The following is a 21,257-nucleotide window of genomic DNA, read 5'->3' as shown; positions in this document are numbered from 1 at the left end:
TAACTGGGAATATGGGATTCTGTTTAATGGAAGTATCAAGCTGTTTTGGCACATGGCTGACCCAGATTTCCACTGGCTTTTTAAAGCTTGTTATTATGATTACAGCTTACATAAATGTGCTGACAGGGAAAAGTGGCTTTTGGAAAGAATCCAAGATGACAAAACGGGGCTCCTGACAGATTCCACTTTGCTATGATCAGCAGAACAGAGTGAAATGTTAATGTTAGGGTGCTTTATTCAAGACAGGCAGGGTGAGGGTTAGAAAGCAGTTTCAAAAGTCAGGAGACTCAGAGGTGGAAATAAAATCCAGCTGTGGAGTAAATGGTGCCATCCTTTGACTTTGTGTTGGTTCAGGATCAGGTGTAGACAGTAGTGTAGTGCATGGGTATATTGAGCATACCTTATTATCTCCATAGAGTATACATTTTTCTTAATCCTCTCCTAGGATGGAAAAGGCAACAAAAAAGTAATCTGAGTACAGTGCTCACCTCAACTCATCTTTATGCGAGGACTTTTCATACATAAAAACATGAAACCTAGACTTCCTCATGAAGAACAGACAGACAGCAGCTATTAGCAAAAGCAGAATAAGGCAATATAATGACATTGTTATTAAAAACGAATTGTAAAAAAGACATAAACCCTAAAAGACAAAGAGGGCTCTGCATTTCCAGAGACACTGAGTTCAAGAGATTGGCAGCATAAAAGCAGAAATTTCTGGCTCCATTGCCTATTCTTTGCTGGATGGGTGTGGCAAATCAGTCCACTTTGCAAGATTGAAATACATGTGAACATTTTATAAAACATCAGACTTAAGTTGTTTTGTTTCATGAGATTTTTTTCACACATACACTCCTAAAAACATCTAGAATATTTCAACACAGGCAGCCTGAAGAATCTTCTTGAGTTGCCTATGATTTGCACCATACAACTACACTGTGCCCTGTGAATGCCACCAATCTACCCAGAGTCTTTTCTTGAATTTTACTGGCTACATTCAAGCATTGGCTCACCTTGACTCCTCATGGAAGTTTTACTAGGGGGCTGGCAAGAAAAATTACAGGTATTAAAGGGAAGAAAGATTGGCTCACTGCATTCACACATTTTTTTGAGTTGGCTATTCACATCTCACAGCATGAGGCTATACCTGTCAGGGGTTGTCCGAGGAGGCAAGGAAAATAAATCAACTCCCAAGCCGTAGTTCTCTTGCAGACTGAATAAGATTATTTTATTTAAATATTTTGCCACATTCTTTTCAGTTTCTATCTTTGCAAGGCCAGCTGCTGAGAAGTATCCCAACAGCATGAGGCTGCCACCACTGTGCTTCACAGTGGAGATGGTGTGTTTGTGTTGATGTGCAGTGTAACATAGCATCATGTCTGATGGCCAAAATGGAGTCTCCCACATGCCTTTTTGCAAACTCTAGTCAAGATTTAATGTGTTTTCTTCACAATGACTTTCTCTTTGCCACTCTCCCATAAAACTTTCACTGGTAAAGAACCCAGGCAACAGCTGTATGTAGAGTCTCTCCCATCTCAGCTGCTGAAGCTTGCAACTCCTTCAGAGTAGTTATAGATGTCTTGGTGGCTTCTCTCACTGGTCTCCTTCTTGCATGATCACTCTGTTTGTGAGGATGGCCTGATCTAGGGAGATTTACACATGTCCTGTAGTCCTTCCATTTCCTGATGATGTATTTAACTGAACTCCTCAGGATGTTCAGTGCCTTGGAATTTTTTTTTTGTATCCATACCCTGACATATACTTTTCAATAACCTTTTTTTCTGAGTGGAGTGTGGAGTGTTCTTTTTTTCTTCATAGTGTAATGGTAGCCAGGAATACTTAATAATCAGTGACTTGACCTTTCAGATACCGGTGTCTTTATACTTTAAACACCTGAGACACATTCACTGCACTCAGGTGATCCCCATTTCACTAATTGTGAGACTACTAGCACCAGTTGGCTGGACCTCTGTTGAATCTGGTCAGTCACTTTAAAGGGGATGTTTGTCCTACTTTTTAAATGATATTTTTTTATTTCCAAAAAAAATCACAACATAGAAGTTCAGTTCAACATTTTCTGATGATAAATGGTAGAAATGAGAAAGACTATTTTAACTAAGTGTATCAGGTAAAAAAAAATTGAAAAGAAAAAAGAGAAAGATCAAACAACATATCAAAATTTGCTTTATATACAAAAATGTGTGCCGTTGTAAATACAGTGTAAAATTTCCAATTTAATCCAAGTCCTCCCCGTGAGAACAGATCTGCTCCAGTGTTTATAATGATTTAGGATTGGTATGTACTGTACTAAAGTTACAGTTAGGGCTTAAGACAGGAAATTGAACAACATTTTTGTGCAGAAATCTGTCTGCATTATCTGACCTTAGAGTACGTACCCTACAATTAGCTCCTGTACATTAACCCAATCCTTTTTCTTCTCTGTCTCACCCTCTCTCTTTCCATCTCTCTGCAGCGGAGTCATACTCTGTGGCGTGCAATCACAGCAGCATTTCGCCATCAGTGGGCTCTGTGCCCCACCAGGCCTCAGGCAACTCCAGCCCCTGCTCACACTCCTCATCCGGAGGATCACGGCACCCTGTCAGCGCTCTCAAGAAATGGCTCACCTTTCCCGTTCGCAAACTGAGCACTGATGCCAGAGGAGGAGTGGGAAATACAGAGAAGCAGATGTGCAGGTCAGATGGGAGGCAGCCGCCATCGCTCCTTTCCCACAGTGAAGCTCAGCTGAGGCCTCTGGAGCCACATAACAGCTATACCATCCTACCCTGTGGATACACGGTGAGACCCCTAGACAGATGAGAGCAGTCTTCTTCGTTTTGACCTTTTCCATTTAAACAAATTACAGTCAGGTTCTTGTTTTCAATATTAATACTTTGTGTTTTTGCTAAACAGGTGTGGCGAGACGGGATATTCAGTCCAGAAGCTCTTTCTCCTCAACAACTGTCCTGTCAGAGCCCCTTATCTGACCTCCTGCAAGGAAGAGACACTCAGAATCAAGTATGTCTATTTTATTGACCATTTGTAGACACATGACTACTATAATGTTAACTACTGTGGATTGCAGAATTACTGGTATTGACATTAGGCTGAGAAACCTTTAGTCTATAATTATGTACTAGGTGTTTTTGGGAGGCATAGGGGTAACAGAATAGATTTAGCCCACTTAACTCAATCATCAGTGACTCTGTCAATTGAGCCTAGTCAACTCAGGGTGTTCATAAACTAAGACTGGATTGAATGAGGTGTTTCTCCATGCACAGGCAGTGATCTTTATGCATAGATTTGCTCACGCCCATGTGTCACTGTCATTGGGAATACCTCTTTATTTAGTTTATCATTCAGATGTCAAATTATGCTCATTAGACTACAAAAGGAGGCATCCAACTTTATGTTTGCAACTTCTCATTTGGTTTAAAATCACTATTAACAATCGTAAGGCCTGCATTTGCTGGGCCAAGTGTCAGCCCATTTAATGCTTCTGTTGCATATCAGACACTTCTATGTAATATGCTTTTTTACTCTTTTTTGAAATGACTGCGGCTATCTAATACTAACATTCAAAGATTTTCAAGGGCACACTCACACTGCCCAAGCACATTTGACCCTTAGAAGTCCAGTTTGTTACACCAGTGTGAGTGCTCTGTAACGCACTCAAGCACTCAAGCACACCCCTGAATGGAGGAGGTGCTCTTTGAAACAGTGCAATTGCTCGTGCATGGCAAACATGATCTTAAACAATAGGGCAGTGTTAGAGAAACATATCTGACTGGAAAAAAAAATAAAGTAAGACAATACTCTAAAGTGAGTAGAGGTATGTTGTTTTTTTATGTCACAGTTGTGCTCAATCTGAAACTGTGCCTTTTGTAAATGCTGTGTCATATTACAAAATTAGAAAAACACTCGGAGAGCGCAGACCTCCACCATTAGCCCTATCTCCCAATAGTACAGAATCCTTTAAAAAATTCCTGGATCCAGCCGGTGATCCGGATCAGTCCCAAAATCTAATCAGTTCTTCCTTGTGCCATTTCTGACATTTCCTGAAAATTTCATCAAAATCCGTTTACAACTTTTTGAGTTATGTTGCTAACAAACAAACAAACTAACTAACTAACAAACGAACAAACCCACCCGATCACATAACCTCCTTGGCGGATGACATATGAGTGGTCAGTCCTGGTTAGGCTTGGAGCAATGTGGGTGCCAGCTGACAGGGGATGGGGGGCAATAATGCTTCAGAACAGTACTGGGAAACTGGCCTTAGTTGGAGTGCGTCCCAAGCTTTCTTTGTGCAAACTATTCACCACAAAGATTATTTCAGGGGATTTGTGGACAAGAGTGTTTACTTAGCATGGGCATCCAGTCAGTACCATGTTCCTTTTGCAGTCTGAGCAGGAGCAGGACAAACACTGTAACACCCGATTCAAAAGGTCTGCTGTTTCTTTGAATGTGCTTGTCTTCTTTTCTACTCTATCCAGTTCTATTCAGCTACAGTGTCTGTATGATTCTATTCTTTACTTTTGTGTTCAGTGATGCTTTATATTTGTGTTATAATCTATCTTGTGCCATTTTGTTGGAATTTATGCTGTTTTGTTTGACACCATGGTGATGTTTTATACTTATCAGACTATTTTTACGTTTCATTTTACTAAAGATTTTAAACTGAATTTAACAGAATATTATTCTGGGTGTTACAATTTGGTTCCAGAAACAGACTTCATATACTGTGTAATAAAAATAGTCTACTTAGCATGCCAGTAAAATTACTGCTGTAATATTGCTGTACGTCATCTGGTTGCTTCCCTTTGGACATCAGTAATTCTAAGCATAGTATTGTTTTAAATTATAGCTTTACATGTTTGCATTCATTAGATTTATTGTTCTTCTTCTTCAGTCATTTTATTGTAAGATTGAACTCTGGAACCGTTCAGAAACATTGTAAATTTCAGTAGTGTTCAGAAATTATGTGCTTTGGCAAATAAGGCTATTCTTATATATGTTTTTATGCATTCTTATATCCTGTTTCTTAAATTGTTTGTTTTTTCTCTTCTAATTTTTTTTTTTACTGATTTTTAATTTTCCAGACTCTGTCAAATGTCTTTTATTGACAACAGCAGTCATCTATAAATCATTAATACTAATAATTGACCAATTAATTAACCAATCAAAAACTGACATCAAATGAAGTCATATTTATGGGCTGAAGGGGTCAAATTTAACAAGTAGGGTTGCCCTGACTGATTAGGGACTGGTTATTACCTGCAAATTTTAATAAAAAATATATGATCAGTGGATCAGAATGAATGCTTGTAGACACCGATTCCAACACCTGGGATTTGTACTCAAGTGTCCATGGCTGAGAGACACACTGTGTGTCAGGTGTAGTGTCATTATATAATTGAACTGCCACCTAATTGGAAGCACATCACCTCTGTGAATCTAATAAACTAAACATAGCACCTTTGCATGTCAACTCATCTGCAGCAGCTGCTGCTAATTTGCTAGAAGCAGCTGGATTAAAATCCTCCAAGCCTTGTTGTCCTGTTAGATAAAAATATATTTCTAAAGTTGTAACCAGTGTTTAAACCAGCAGGGTAATGCTAACTAAACTCAATGAGGTGACATAGCCTTACATTATAATGTGTTTTTAAGGTCCGGTCAGTTTGATTATCAGGCAAAGGTAAATAAACATCATGAAGTTTTCAAATGTTGCCGTAAAAAAAAGGAAAATGTAGGGGTTGGTGAGAAAATTAATTAAACGATTCAATCAAATGACAATGCTATATTTCAGTTATATTTATGGGTTATTTTTTTTTACATAGGCTTCGAATCTATATGCAGATTATTGATATTTGTTGAAGAGTGTATGCTTTAACTTTGTGTTTCTGGTTATAAAAACAGAAGTGTATCAGAAAACTAAAACACTGCACTCTGTTCAAGTCAACTAAGTTCTCTGACACTTAGGTTTTACAGGTTTAATGAATTCAGGATTTATAAATCACTGAAACACACTTAAACATCAGGACAACTCTCATTGAAACAATGAATCATACACCTGCGCTTGTAATTCAACATCCTGTTCAGTTTTATTATCATGCGAAAGGCTTAAACTCCCACACATCATTTAACTTCCACTAACTGTGCTGAATGAGTAGAATCAGTTTATAAAATTCACTGCTGCATTTTTTTGCATAATATCTGTACAACCACATAAACACGCACACACACACAAGCATATAGTACATCCATTTTCTGGCAAATGTTTTCTCTTCTGAGTTCTCTTTGAAAAGGGATCACACCTGTGAGTTTTTAGACAACATCTGGAAGTGATCGCCTAGCAAAAGCAGTTTGTAGGAGACTGAAACAGTGTCAGGGCTAGGAGTGAGGATTGAACTGTCATGACACCAAAGTAGCTCAAAGGTTAGCTAGCTGAGGAGAAATGCAAGACTGTTGGATGTGACACTACAATACTCAAACCAGGAATCTTTCTTTGCTGTCTACCAGCGTATCCCACACTTGTGACTAGCCTGGTGTGTCTGACTGGTGAGGACTCACTGTCCGTGGTATACAGCACAATAAATATGAAGAAAGTCTCTGCAGTTTTTCTAAATCATCAGTAGTTTCTTCTTGTTACTGTTAACCATTATGTTATTATGTCATAGGTCTGTAAAGTTGTGGATCTGGCCTGTGTTTGCTGGTCTGTTCTCCTTCAAACAACACCAGTCCAGTTACACAAGTGTTGCAGAAGAGACAGAAGAAATAAAACTTTCTCTCATAAAGTTCATTGTCTCACTCGATAAGGCCTGTCCTCACCTTTTCCCTTTTTAGTCCAGCTTCAGTAATAACATCTCATAGACACTTGCATTTTAATGTTTGGCCACTCATCTTTATATTCATATCTGTTTAATTTATCCTGTTTAATTTATTAAAGATTTTTTGTTCTTGTTTTTTCAGCTGTACACTAAAGTATCTGACTGAACTATGATAAAACACACCAATGCTGGTGTTATTTCTGACATTCTGACCAACTGATGAAAATCTGTATTTTATGGCTTTTAATTAGCTCAAATGGACTTCTGCTTTGAAAAATCTTTCTAAAAAGGTGTGGCTTATTTGACGTAGAAACCTAGAACTTGACAATGTGTCTTATTTCAAACAAGCTTTGAGATCAACACTTAAAGCTTTGCAGAGAAAATGTTCTCACTTTACCCTCGTCTGTTTTGGCATGGCTTTCCGATCATGACAAGGGCTTGTCTGGAATTGCCCGGCATTACCTGTTAGCTTGGATATTGCTACAGAAAGATTGTCTTGTGCAGAGAAGAGGTTTTTGTGCATTTCTTCTAGTGATGTGTCCCCCTCCCCACACAAAAGATCACAGACTAAAGTGAGGATATTTTCTTCTCACTGTTCTCAAGGGTTGTGGCGGAATTAGTGTGTCTATGTCAGTGCATTTGTTTCTGTCTACGACTTTTAACCAATCAGATGCAATAAAAGAAAAGCAGGAAGGCAGGGGGCATGATGTTGCTCAGGGCTTCGTATCCAGAGAGAGAGAGAGAGACAGAGAGAGTGGACAACATGTAGCTATATAAATTTAAGTAACCACTTACAATAAATTTGGCTGAAAATAATAAAAAATAACAATAATGACAAAATCACTCTGCTAGAACAGGCATTTCAACAGGCATTCCAGATTGTTGCGGTAAGCCATATACTATTTTTAACCTAGTCTTGTTTGTTTAGCTGTTTTAGAATATTTACATCTCTGCTCTGTAAAAGAAAGTGTATTTGTACATCTTGTGCCCGTTGTGGTGGGCAGACCTTCTTTTAGTTTTATTGCTGGGGTGCTGGCCAGGGCTAACCATGAAAAACTTGTTTATTGGTCATTTTTATGGAGAACTGCTTCGGTGTAGATGTGGACTGGATCAGTATTAGACGTTTCTCTTAAGCAGGATGTCTGCTAAATGAGGGTGTTAAAGCAGCCTCAAAATGGGAAAAGAGCTAGATGACTGACCTCAAAGGAAGTAAAACTTATACAAAGTGCATTCTTGACCCTCAAACAGTGAAACAGAAAACAAAACATGGTGCGGCTACAGTATGTGGTACTTTTCATACTGCTTCAGTTGGCAGTGTTTCCATCATATCTCTGTGCTGCTTTGAATTTGTTACTATCTGGCATCAACTGGACAAATGCTCCCTGTAATCTCTCTTTATTTTTGTTCTGATTCTACATCTCAAAACCACTATGCTCTAGTGTTTCTTCAGAAGCAATGAGACACATTAAAAAGTAATTATTCCTCTTAGGTTACCTGTGATTTAGGGGCTCCATTAGTTTCCATAAGGGACTGGTAAAATTGCTGTACTAAGATGTTCCCCATTATTGGAAAAAACTCTTGTCTTTAACTGTTTCCACAGATTTGTGGCGGGCTGGGACAGAATATGCTGAGGATTAAGCTTGATGATTGAAGTTTGTGGTCAGACATCATTCTGCACCTCAGCACTGAAAGCCATGCTCAGATCTTTATCTTCAGTAAAAGTACAAACAAAACTCCTCAGATATACAGAAATATCATCAGCAAAATGTGTTTAGTAACAAGAGTCATTCATCATTATTTAAGCAGCACTTTGGCCTGGTATGTTGAGGTTTAGTCCTTGGAAATAAACATTCATATTTCACTTTTATCCAAGACAAGTTTATGAAATAATTTACATTTTGCAACTGGTTGGAAATTTAAGAGAACTCTGTGATGCCACACTATGATAACACTGCTATTTGTACTGGCTGTAATCTTTTATAATACTTGGATTATATGACTTGTTTAACTCTGAAAATATGAATCATAACTTATAATATCAGGTAAAAGTTGTAAAGTTAATAGAAGAAACAAGTAAAAGACTCCTAAATAGGAGTGTAATAAAGCCTTTGTGTTTTCTTGTTTAACTGTCAGCCAGAAGAAGTTACCGTTGTGTCTCTTTTTCTTGTATGTTAAACTGTTCAGTAACCAAAAGCTTTACTTGATGGTATGTTTCAGAGTCAAACATCCAGTATGAACAATCTTCAGGGAGGAGATGGCTGTTCTCTGACTGATGACTTGGCCAACCAGTGGTCTGCTACAGTGGACAGTGAGGAGGAGAGAAACATCGCCTTAGAAAAGAGCATGTAGGTCTTTGTCTGCATAATTGTATTATAGTATTTGCTTTCCTGCAGTGTAAGATAAGACAGCTTGTTTGCTTTTATTATTGAGCTATGAACAGCAGTGGCTTAGCTTAACTCTGACGGTTTTATACAAGAGAAAATGTGTTGCTTTGTTCTGTTCAAAGATTAGAAAATCTGCTTTCCACCACCATTAAAGCACTGTCATTAGCAAAATGTACTTTGTTTGCCAATTCATACAGAAGCAGCTTATGTTGTCATTGTAAGATCACTAGTATAGACTCTGGGAAGTTATCTTGCCCCTGTATGAAGTTAACAAACAAGATTTAAAATACTTGATCTGAAGACCTGTTGGTAGAACTGACTGTTTATAACTATGCCAAGTGTTCAACGTGTGAAAATATAATGATTCTTAATAATAAAGCTACTTCTGTGTAGAACTGTTAAGTACTAACTTTCCTTTGGCTGTCCCCCACATCCTGACCCCCAATGGACATTTGGGATCACGTGTTTGCAAACAACCTAGTGCGTCAGTTTTTATCACAATTGGACCACTTTTCTTTATTAAAAGAAAAGCAAAGCATCTCATTATAACTTTTTGTGGTGGGAAAGATGTTTTCGTTTTACTCCTGAGTGGCTTTGGCGTGAGTTTGGGGTAGTTACGGGGGGGGGGGGGCGGTTAGTTGAACAATGGTGACCAGTGGAGTGATTAGCTTGGATGTAGCTATGGCGGCAGTTTTGATCAGAAAACATTTCTTTATCGGACGGGGAGCAAAAAATAACATTGAAAGCTCCTCTTGACGGAAAAGATGTTTCTGCTCTTCCAAGGATGAGCTACTGCATAAGATGATTTTACCAAACTAATAGTCAGCAGGAGGGCAAACTAGTGTATTTCAAAAATGTCAAGGATTTGGCAAATATTATCTTTTAACTTAATTTGTCCTATACATGGATAAGCAGTGTTTTCTTTTGAAAGTGAAAAATATCACTTACTGAGAATGTTAAATGAGATATACTGTTTACCACTTCGTTTGTGACCTACCCCCCTTGGGAGCTGTGTCTGACAGCAAAGGTTACTATACATCTTAATGCTGGTAAGCTTGTTTGCAGTCACAAAAAGGCTGCAGTATTGAGTTAAGTATGTGCCACAAACACCTTACAGGAGCTTTAATAAGTATACACCTAAATGAGTAATATTTTACAACCTTTATTTCCTGTTTCAGTTACACTCTTACCTTTCTCTTCCTCAGATATGTGCTGACAGAGCTGGTAGAGACAGAGAGGTTATATGTGGAAGATCTTGGACTCATAGTGCAGGTGCGCCTCTCCTCTAGTCATTACATAATTTGCTTTTGTCATTTATAAAGGATATAACTGAGATTCCTACATCAAAGCCTTCTACAACATTTAAACCTTATAATATAAATGGGATAAAAAGCTCTGTTGTTATTTATGACATGTTTCTGTGCTTATGTGTCTATATTTGTGGATAGGGCTACATGGCCTCTATGGCTAATCAGGGGGTTCCAGAGGACATGAAAGGGAAGGACAGGATTGTATTCGGGAACATCCACCAGATTTACGACTGGCATAAGGAGTGAGTCAGAGCGTCTCCTTCGATTTTTTTCCCCTCTCACAATCTCTTCGAGTATACACTAAGGTTTTGAGGACCTCATGTTTCACGGTTGTTCATCTTTTGTCACATCCCCTGTGGTTTTGTATCCTGCCTGTATCTGTGTTTGTCTGCCTGACTGTTTCCTCCGCCTGACCCTCTCTGCTTCGTGTCACACAGTTATTTCCTGGGAGAGCTGGAGAAATGTGTGGGTGATCCAGACAGTCTGGCCCAGCTCTTCATCAAACATGTGAGTGTACAGCTCAGTGAGTAATAAAGTTTAAATGAAAAGTTTCTTTTTTTGGTCTCTCTGCGGGTGTTTTAAAGTTCGCCTGAAGGTTGCAGCCATCACACAAATCAGACCTCGGGCCCTCTGCCATCCAGATGTGTCCTCATGTTGCAGATCATTTGTCTGCAGGTGCAGCTGCAGAATAAAGGCTTTTGCAATTATGCTCATTCAACTAAAGGGCTCTCAGAGGTGACAATCACTGTTAAAGATATCCCCCAGAGACAAAGCTGTTTGTGAGAAAAAGCTGGAATTACAGATTTCAGAGCTCTTTAAAAAGTATCTGTCAATTTTAGGTCTTTAATGTGTAAATTCAGTTATTTTACTCTGAATTTTTCAATTTCCAATGATTAAAATGCAGTGAAACAGTAATAATACATCACAGATTAATACTTTTAATTGGGATTTTACACATAAGTGTCAGTGTCTAGTCTTGTAGCAGAAAAAAATGTACTGCCAGAGAAATATTTTGATTTGTTGCAGCTCTTTCCAGCTCAGCTCTTTTATCCGCTTCCCTCAGTTTTGCCTAATTAACCAAAGCAAATAAAACCATTCTTTATCAGCCACTGGAACTCTTTAACGAGGCAAAATCCCTGTGCTAATTTAACAAAAACTCCCAGAAAACCCGAGAGAGTGATGGAAGCACTCTGAGATCAGGTATCGAAGCAGCTCAAAAGCTTAGTTCTTTATCTCTGGATCCTCTATGACACAGATTATATGTAATAATTGTCACATGAGTGTTTCTTCTCCCTGATTAATTCTTGTATTTTCAGGAGCGGCGTCTTCACATGTATGTGGTTTACTGTCAGAATAAACCCAAATCAGAGCACATTGTCTCAGAGTACATTGAGACCTACTTTGAGGTGAATGCATTTTTATACTACCTTCAGATTTAGGAGCTCCTGCAACACTTTATGCCAACAGAACATCCTCTGTGTTTTTTTTACCCTGGCAGGATCTCAGACAGCAGCTGGGTCACAGGCTGCAACTCAACGACCTGCTCATCAAACCTGTTCAGAGGATCATGAAGTATCAGCTGTTGCTCAAGGTATGTGAAGCCTCTGCATGCCAAGCAGTGGTATGATATCATCAGGTTATCTGTCCTTTCTTCCTTACATTAGTGTGCCAGTACCATTATTGTAAACATGCTGCAAAAACTCAACTCTATGCAAGTGTATTTGTATTATTTCAGCTCTGAATATCTTATTACACTGATTTTAAGCCACATTCATCTGACAAGTCTGTATAAATATGTTTTTTTCAAGATACAAGATGAAAATAATAAGACCTGCTGTATGTTAAAGTAAAAATGCAGTGTAGCTGAGGTCTGGCAGCATTTCCCTGGACCCCACAATGAGTGATTAGAATTTTTCTACAACAGGATAAACCGATTGAAAGATTAAGCATTTTTTGTACAAACATGTCAAAGGTCTACTTTTCTGTGACACTATAATATCCCAGAAAAACATTTTCCTGGCAAATATTTCCATACAATTCTTGCAAAAATGTAATTCTGGGAATGTCCACAATGTCTAAAAATCAGGGATGATGAATTTAGCAGTCAAAGGTAGACTTTTCCTTGACCGCACAACAGTTCTCAAGAACCTGAAATCCCAGCAATGTGTTAAAAATATTGTATAATGGGTTTTTACTTGAATTTCATATTTCAATGAAGCCAACTGTGATTAACTGGCAAACCATATTTTACTGTTTATATCTGTTCACTCACTGTGTAGAGAGTCTGGAGAGTAAATTTAACCCTTTGCAACAAAACAGAGAAAGAGACAGCAGTTCTCTAGTATATAAGACCTGATTGTGGTGCAGCTGTTTTACAATGAAAAAAGTATTTGCTCCCTTTCTGATTCCTGAGTTTTTGAAGATTTATCACACTTTAATGTTTCAGATCATCAAACCAATTTATATGCTTCACAAAGACAACCCAAGTAAAAACAAAATGCAGTGTATGAATGATTATTCAATTTTTTTAAGAGGGAAAAAAATCCAAACCTGGCCCTCTGTGAAAAAGTAATTGCCCTCCTTGTTAAATCATGAGTTAACTGTGATTAACCACAGTTTTTGGAAAGCTGAGTTCAATTTCACTGGCCACACCCAGGCCTGATTATTGCCAGATTTGTTGAATCAAGAAATCACTTAGATAGAAACTGTCAGACAAAGTGAAGTAGGCTACAAGATCTCAAAACAAAATGCATTATGCCACGATCCAAAGAAATTCAAGAACAAATGAGAAACAAAGTGATTGAACTCTATCAGTCTGGAAAATGTTACAAAGCCATTTCCAAGGCTTTGGGACTCCAGCGAACCACGGTCAGAGCCATTATCCACAAACGGAGAAAAATGGGAACAGTGGTGAACCTTACCAGGAGTGGTTAGGCGACTAAAATGACTCCAATAGTGCAACGATGACTCATCCAGGAGGTCACAAAAGAACTCAGAACCCCATCCGAAGAACTGCGGGCCTCACTGGCCTCAGTTAAGGTCGGAGTTCATGACTCAACCATAACAAAGACACTGGGCAAAAATGGCATCATGGGAGAATTCCAAGGCCAAAACCACTGCTTCGGTCTGGGGCTGCTTTGCTGCTTCAGGACCTGGACCACTTGCTGTGATTGATGGAACCATGAATTCTGCTGTCTACCAGAAAATCCTGAAGGTGAACATCCAGCCATCAGTTTGTGCCCCCAAGCTCAAACACTCTTGGGTTATGCAGCAGGAAACTACCCGAAATATACCAGCAAGTCCACCTCTGAATGGCTCCAAAAAACACAAAATCAAGGTTTTGGAGTGGCCAAGTCAAAGTCCGGACTTAAATCCAATTAATATGGTGTGGTGAGACCTTAAACAGGCAGTTCATGCTGGAAAACCCTCCGATATGGCTGAATTGAAACAATTCTGCGAAGAAGAGTGGGCCAAAATTCCTCCGCATTGATATGAAAGACTCATCAGCAGTTATCAGAAACGCTTGATTTCAGTTATTGCTACCAAGGGAGGCACAACCAGTTATTAGGTCTAGGGGGGCAATTACTTTTCACACAGGGCCAGATGGGTTTTGATCCCCCCCCCAAAAAAATTAAATAATCATTCAGACACTGTATTTTCTATTTACTTCGGTTGTCTTTGTGAAACATAAGAATTGGTTTGATGATCCGAAACATTTAAGCATGATAAATCTGCAAAAAACTCAGGATTCAGAAAGGGGGCAAATACTTTTTCACGTCATTGTACATGTGCTCTACCTGCTCCATTTAAGTCGTTCCATTTGAGAAATGCTTCCTTTACAGTTTATTTTATACACAAATATTAGTGAAGTTTGTGTTTATGTTTCATTATGACCTACTAAAGCTACATGTCAAAAGATTAATAGTTGTAGTTCAATTTATCAAAGTCTGCCAATGTGTTTCACATCAAGAGACACAGTGTCAATAAAATGTATTCAGGCTCTTGGATGTTTAACTCTTTACATCAATAATGGTCAATGTAATTAGGCTTTTTACAAAAAAAGTTACAGAAATACTCTTTAATATCAAAGTGAAAACAGATTTCTAAAAAGTGATTTCAATTAAATAGAAATATCTGATGTAAAATAAGTGATTACTTTAATATTCACCCCCCTATAGTGACTGACCAGATTGAACAGAGGTACAACCAGTTGGTGCTAGTCTCATAATTAGTGAAATGGGGATCACCTGAGTACAGGCAATGTGTCTGAAGTGACTCTAGTATTAAGACACCTGTGTCTGGAAGGTCCAGTCACTGGTTAATCGGTATTCCTGGCTAACATTACACCACAAAGACAAAAGAACACTCCACGCAACTCAGAGAAAAGTTTTTTGAAAAGTATATGTCAGGGGATTGATACAAAAAATCCAAGGCACTGAACATCATGTGGAGTTCAGTTAAACACATCATCAAGAAATGGAAGGACTATAGCACATGTGTAAATCTGCCACAAACTGAGGGACCTTATGAGAAGGAGACTAGTGAGAGAGGCTGGCAAGACCCCAGTGATATGGAGAATCCATGATCCAGTTGAAGGAAGTTCTTTGGGCTAATGAAACCAAAATGGTGCTTTTTGGACATCAGACAAGACGTTATGTTTGGCAGACAACAAACACTGCACATCACCACTAACACACCATCCCCACTGTGAAGCACAGTGTTGGCAGCATCATGCTGTGGGGATGCTTTTCAGCAGCCAGCCCTGGAAGGCTTGTAAAGGTAGAGGATAAAATGAATGTTTCAAAATATATGAAACTCCTGGGGGGCAATCTTATTCAGTCTGCAAGAAAACTATGGACTGGGAGATTTATTTTCCGGCAAGACAATTACCTAAAGTATACTGCAAAAGCTACATAGAAATTATTTAAAGTCAACAAGGTGAATGTTCTGGAGTGGCCAAGTCAAAGCCCAGATCTTAATCCAGTAGAGAATATGTGGCTGGACTTAAAAAAGGGCTGTTCACTCCTGATCCCCGTGCAACCTGACAGAGCTTGAGCAGCTTTGCAAAGAAGAATGGAGTAAAATTGCAGTGTCCAGATGTGCAAGCCTAATTGAGATCTATCCACACAGACTCATTACTGTGATTTCAGCCAATGGTGCATCTACTAAATACCGAGTTGTACCGAGTAATACAGATATTTAAATTTAATTGACATTACTTTGTAGAAATCTGTTTTCACTTGGACATTAAACAGTTTTTTTTGTCAAAAAAGGAAAAAAATATTGACCCAAACTGATTTATAAGGGGGTAAATGCTTGTTTACTGGAACTGTACTTTTACTGTGTAAAAGACAGCAGCAGGATTTTTTTTCTTACACTTTACTATAAGCCCTGCCACTCTGTCACCAAGAGGGTGCCAAAACTGACACAAATTGAAAGTTCCACAAAGTGGTTGGTGAAATTATATAACTTTTGGGAATAAAATAACATATTTTGTCTTTCATATTAGCAATTTGTGATCTCATATGAAAACTGTCTCTGATTGTCAATCCCAGGACTTCCTGAAGTACTACAGCAAAGCAGGACGGGATGTTGAGGAGCTGCAGGTATGAATTCTTTACTGATGGTGAAAAGGTCATGCTCATTTTGCAAATTAAAGGGAACACATATTCCATCTACTGTACAACTAATACGATCTTATACAACCACCCAGCGATACATCAGGCAACCTAAACTGCAAAAACTCAAATTTTTGCAAGTGTTTTTGTCCAACTTCTGGTCAAATAAATCTCATTTCACTTTTTCAAAGCCAAATTTATTGTGACAGTTGAGATAAACATCTTATTTCAAGTTATAAAGCACCAAAAATGCTCGCATTGCTTGTAAAAAATAATATTTGTCAGAGGCGCAAGAAAATTTTACTTATTGAGTTTCTTGACATGGAGTGTGCTGCTGAAGCTAAGAAACATCAACAAGTACATTACACTTTATGCATTTATATGCTTTATGTTTTAAAATATTACAAGCAATTCAGGCCATATTTCTACTTGTAATATCTTAAAATAAGATGCATTTCTCAACTTTTCAAGTGATTAGAGGTATATAACTCCAAGAATTAGACAAATACACTTGGTAAGTTTGAGTTTTTGCAGTGCAGTTCTCACCCAATCTGTTTACTGGTCACATACTGTATTTTTATATATTTTACTCTTGTTTCATGTCAGTAAAGGCTGTTTAACGGATCCACTTCTCTGTATGAAGCAGTACATTTAAACCAAAATTAAGTTCAACCTCTGAAATAAAGAAACTTTGAATCTCTCATGTGCCGGACTGCTTTGGTTTTAGACACATGTATGATACTTAAAAAGCTGGTAGACAGTAATATTAATCTCACTAGCCCACTCTCTCATGTGTTAACTTTTCCATCAGAGGGCGGTGGAGGTGATGTGCTTTGTGCCAAAGCGCTGTAACGATATGATGAATGTGGGCAGACTTCAAGGTTTTGAGGTGAGACACTGATTATAATCTGTCATGTTATCACAACAGGAGCACATTACAGTATCCTGGATGTCTTTCCATCTGTGACAAAGTGTTTCCTCTTTTCAGGGGAAGATCACAGCTCAGGGGAAGCTGCTCCAGCAGGATACTTTCTCCGTCAGTGAGCAGGAAGGTGGTCTCCTGTCCAGGCCAAGGGAGAGGCGGGTCTTCCTGTTTGAGCAACTGGTCATTTTCAGTGAGCCGATAGATAAGAAAAAAGGCTTTGCTTTGCCAGGCTACATTTTCAAAAACAGCATCAAGGTGAGGGATTAGCTAGGATTTCTTACTTTTTTTTGACGTAATTGTGTTATTTCTCCATGTTGAAAAAATCTCCTGTGTGCTTCAGGTAAGCTGTTTGGGTGTGGAGGATCACTCTGAGGAAGATCCATGCTGTCTGGCTCTGACCTCCCGCGGGACAAATGGCGCCTTGACACGCTTCATCATGCAGGCATCATCTCCAGATATACAGAAAGCTTGGCTCAGTGACGTGGTCCAGATCTTAGAGACGCAGAGGAACTTCCTCAATGGTGCTAGTGTTCCTTCTGTAACTGCACGGTTAAAAATGTTAACTTCCTTTTGTTTGTCTGAGTATGTGACACCTCTTTCTCTTCTCTACAGCCCTTCAGTCTCCAATAGAGTACCAACGCAAGGAGAGCAAGTCAAACAGCCTGGGCAGGAACATGAAGTCTCCGTCTACACCAGCATCAGGACTTAGACCTCACTCCTCAGCATCCATGGACCGACGTCAGCAGCCATGCAAGTTGACCTACAACTCCTCACTGCCCTCTCTGCATCCAACACAACACAGCCGCACCTCCCAGGGGATACATGGACATGGGACATCCAACGGCCTGACCCGTAGTTTACAGAGCATGCAGGTACGTGAGTGCAGGTGCATGAGTCTTTATTAACACAGCAAATTAACTAGGTGGATCAGACTTACTGACTGACGGACTGTTTTCTCTGTTTCAGTAACTTGTTGTGATAATCACTCATGATGAGAGGAAACCACAGTCTGGTTGACTTGTTTAATATCCTGTTGTTGTTTCTTTCTGGATTTACAAATTGGGTTTTCCTAAGCTGTAGCCAGTGTCAGTCAGCCATTCAATCTATGGAACCACTGACCTGCTTTTTCTATCTCAAAGTATCAGACTTCCATCGGAAGAAGGAAATGTTTAATCACATAACTCTGATTAGATGTGCCCATCTGGCCTAATTCTATAAAGTTGTGCTTGCCTGTTATTTCCCCCTTGATGTTTTTTTTTCTTTCCAGATCAGATGTGTTTGCATTACATTTTTATGGTACAGGAACTCTGACATGTTTCCTTGTTGCTAAAATGACGTCCTCTTTAGGGATTTTTCTGTAAGAATGGCCTTTGCCAGACATTTTATACTATTTAAATGATATTTTTAGGGTATATCTTGATTATCTTTGTTTTGATTTAGTAAAATGAAGTCCATAATATGTCAAATAATAAACCTAAATTTGGGACAAAAAAAAAAAATAGGTGGCTGCGCTCTTGCCAAACTTCACCATAAGGTTAGGGGTCAGGCTAGCTAGAGTGCTTGTCGATTTTTCTTTCTATCTTTCACAAGGCGCAGCAGGAACAAACATCTTACCTACTAAAGATTTGTTTCAATCCAAATTTTTAATTTTTGTCTGTAGTCCTGGATGAATAAAAGAAGTTGACTGAGGGGTTGTCTCTCTCAAAGCAGCAACTGTTCAATCCCTCATGTTTGATAACGTAGCGATGCTAAAGTTTAGAAAGGTATCCGTTCTGTTCCTACCAGTCTGTGTGTAATCATCATTGAAGACTTTAATCTAAAAGAGGAACAGTAAGAAATGGAATGTTTTTAACAGCAACTTAATTTTATAAACTTAGAGATGTTTTTCATGACTGAAATTTGGCCTGGTGGTTCATTGATCTGTCATACAACAAACCTGCAATATGGATTTTTATCACTTTACAGGGTCTTAAAACATTTTAGTTACAATAAGAGAACAACACATTTTAAATATGTATCAAAAGACTTTCACGAGTTTAACCCTTAGACAGTTCCACAGTTTTGGGGTGTAGTAATCTAGTGACAATTTTGTTGACAAAAACTATGACTAAAAATGCTCATCAACAGCCTTTTTTTTTCCACAGGAAAGACTAGGCTAAGACAGAATAGATCTTTGATGACTAAAAATGACTAAAATATAGTTACGTTTTTGTCCCACATTCAAAATCCATGATATTTCCAGTGTGGGTAAATCTGTGTTTAAATCTGTCGAAAAAAATAAATGTTTGGACTAAAAGTAAAGACTAAAATGCAATGATTTTTTTGGACTAAAACTAGCCTAAAATGTTTTTTAGTTTCATCGACTAAAACTAGACAAAAACTAACCTTGCAAAGGCGATGGATATGCCCGTTTCCGTGTTTCTCACTGGCGATTCCATCTTGCAAAGCTCCTGTCTGAACCATTTTTTTCAAAGGCTCTGCCCTTTCCCAAACACTGTCTGAGAGTGGTTTACCAGGTTAGACGAAAACTATAAAGGGTAAAAATTACTAAAATGTGACTAAAACTAAAAAACATTTCGTCCAAAGACTAAAACTGAGACTAAAATTAAAAATATCTGTCAAAAATGAACGTTGTAGTAATCAACACTGTTTTTGAACGTATCATTCTTGTCATCTGATGTTGAGCAAATTCAAGCCAATCAGTCGTGTTCCAGATTTATTTCATTACCTCAAAAAGTACCACTTATATTTATTTGTAGCCAGTAGTGTAGTAGTGCCAGCAAAAGTGGGTATTCTCTCTATTTTTACCCTGTTTTTAACAAGTAGTGCATCAAGCAAAGGACAACCACCCTAAACAAAGCCACATAGGGCCAGCTTGTGTGTTTAGTTCACCTTGGCCCTTTGTATTTGCACACTGTCACTGAAGTGCTTCTGTTTTAAGCAGTAAGGATAATTATGATGATGATGATGATGATGCAGATTTGATGACTACCAATGGCCCACAGACTAAAGGTTATGACAGCTTCATGGTTTTGCATTTTGAGTGAACTCCTCTCCTCTGCAGTGTAAGGGTTAATGTAAAACACACAAGTGTACTCAGATTACTCTTGTTGCCTTTGCCATCCAGTGAGGGGAAATTCAGAAGTAGGAATACTTTATGGAGACTAAAAAACAAGTTGGTAAACTCTGTATACCTGCATACGTATACCCAACACTACAACACTGCATGTAGCCCCTCAAACAGAATCATTAAAGGCAGCTGAACAATATTAAATCCACTTGTTACACTGGAACATATGATTTTAACATTTTCTTTTACTGAAAGACATACATAAATCACACATACATAAGAAAAATCATCTGTTGTATTTTTTTCTCTCAGGGTGTGACTGCAAGTTTCCAGACAACCACATTAAATGAAGGTGGGCTTTATTCTGCACATCAACCAAAGGACCTGGATAAGCTGACGGAGAGCAAGCAGTGACATGAGAAGAAAAATGGACTCAGTTTGCTCCTATGGATTATGAATGACTCTTAAATTCAGAGTCATAGACTAAATATATCCTTACTTACAGTCAGTGATGCTCTGTCAGCATCTTTGTTTCACTCCTGTCTTTGTAGACAGTGCGTCTGTCTTTATGTGTTGTCTTTATATTTCTGCTGAATACTGTTATGGCTGACCTGGATCTGATACTGTGTGGTAATACAGGTGGGACTGTGTGTACGTTAACTCTGCATACACAGACGTCAAGAAAAGTAGAAATCAAATGTCCAAAAATATGTTGTATATGGATACATTTCTAATATTTTCCATTGAAAATTTCCTTGATGGATATTTTTGTAATGCATAATATTTTCATAGGAGACTGATTCCTCTGTTCCCTCTGAGACCTGCATCTGAAATCCCTCTCAGACTCTGTCCTCAAATAACTGCATCCCAGAGCAGCTGTAGAGTCCAGCTTCACCGTCACCATGGGATATGAACCTATCAGAGTTGTGTGCATCTGTGCATTCCCTGTAGGTTGGAAAAGTTGCTGTGATTTCCCCCTGTAGAGCTATTTTAACCCCACCATTGTTAGTGCTATCTAAACGAAACACATGGAAAAAGAATCAAGCGGAAAGAGGAAAAGGGGCATGAAAGATAAAACAGAGGTTCACATCTGTCACTGTCTTCTGTGATGTAAATAATCTCA

General features: G+C 38.6%; 1 protein-coding gene across 1 annotated transcript in view; it reads left to right on the top strand.

Moving 5' to 3' along the window:
- Window positions 1-21,257, top strand: part of arhgef25b (Rho guanine nucleotide exchange factor (GEF) 25b) — a 34,334-nt gene extending 13,077 nt beyond the window's left edge. The window contains exons 2-15 of the mRNA XM_041783328.1: window positions 2,474-2,796; window positions 2,911-3,015; window positions 9,045-9,172; window positions 10,417-10,483; window positions 10,660-10,763; window positions 10,959-11,028; window positions 11,838-11,927; window positions 12,020-12,112; window positions 16,077-16,127; window positions 16,951-17,028; window positions 17,128-17,319; window positions 17,405-17,585; window positions 17,677-17,936; window positions 20,447-21,257. Of these exons, the coding sequence (XP_041639262.1) occupies window positions 2,474-2,796; window positions 2,911-3,015; window positions 9,045-9,172; window positions 10,417-10,483; window positions 10,660-10,763; window positions 10,959-11,028; window positions 11,838-11,927; window positions 12,020-12,112; window positions 16,077-16,127; window positions 16,951-17,028; window positions 17,128-17,319; window positions 17,405-17,585; window positions 17,677-17,936; window positions 20,447-20,548 (1,844 nt within the window). The 3' untranslated portion in view covers window positions 20,549-21,257. The remainder of the gene's footprint in view (window positions 1-2,473; window positions 2,797-2,910; window positions 3,016-9,044; window positions 9,173-10,416; window positions 10,484-10,659; window positions 10,764-10,958; window positions 11,029-11,837; window positions 11,928-12,019; window positions 12,113-16,076; window positions 16,128-16,950; window positions 17,029-17,127; window positions 17,320-17,404; window positions 17,586-17,676; window positions 17,937-20,446) is intronic.

The sequence above is a fragment of the Cheilinus undulatus genome, linkage group 3 (assembly GCF_018320785.1).
Source record: "Cheilinus undulatus linkage group 3, ASM1832078v1, whole genome shotgun sequence".
Classification (NCBI taxonomy): domain Eukaryota; kingdom Metazoa; phylum Chordata; class Actinopteri; order Labriformes; family Labridae; genus Cheilinus; species Cheilinus undulatus.
The sequence above is the reverse complement of the archived record's forward strand: the minus strand, read 5'-3'. Positions and strand labels throughout refer to the sequence as shown.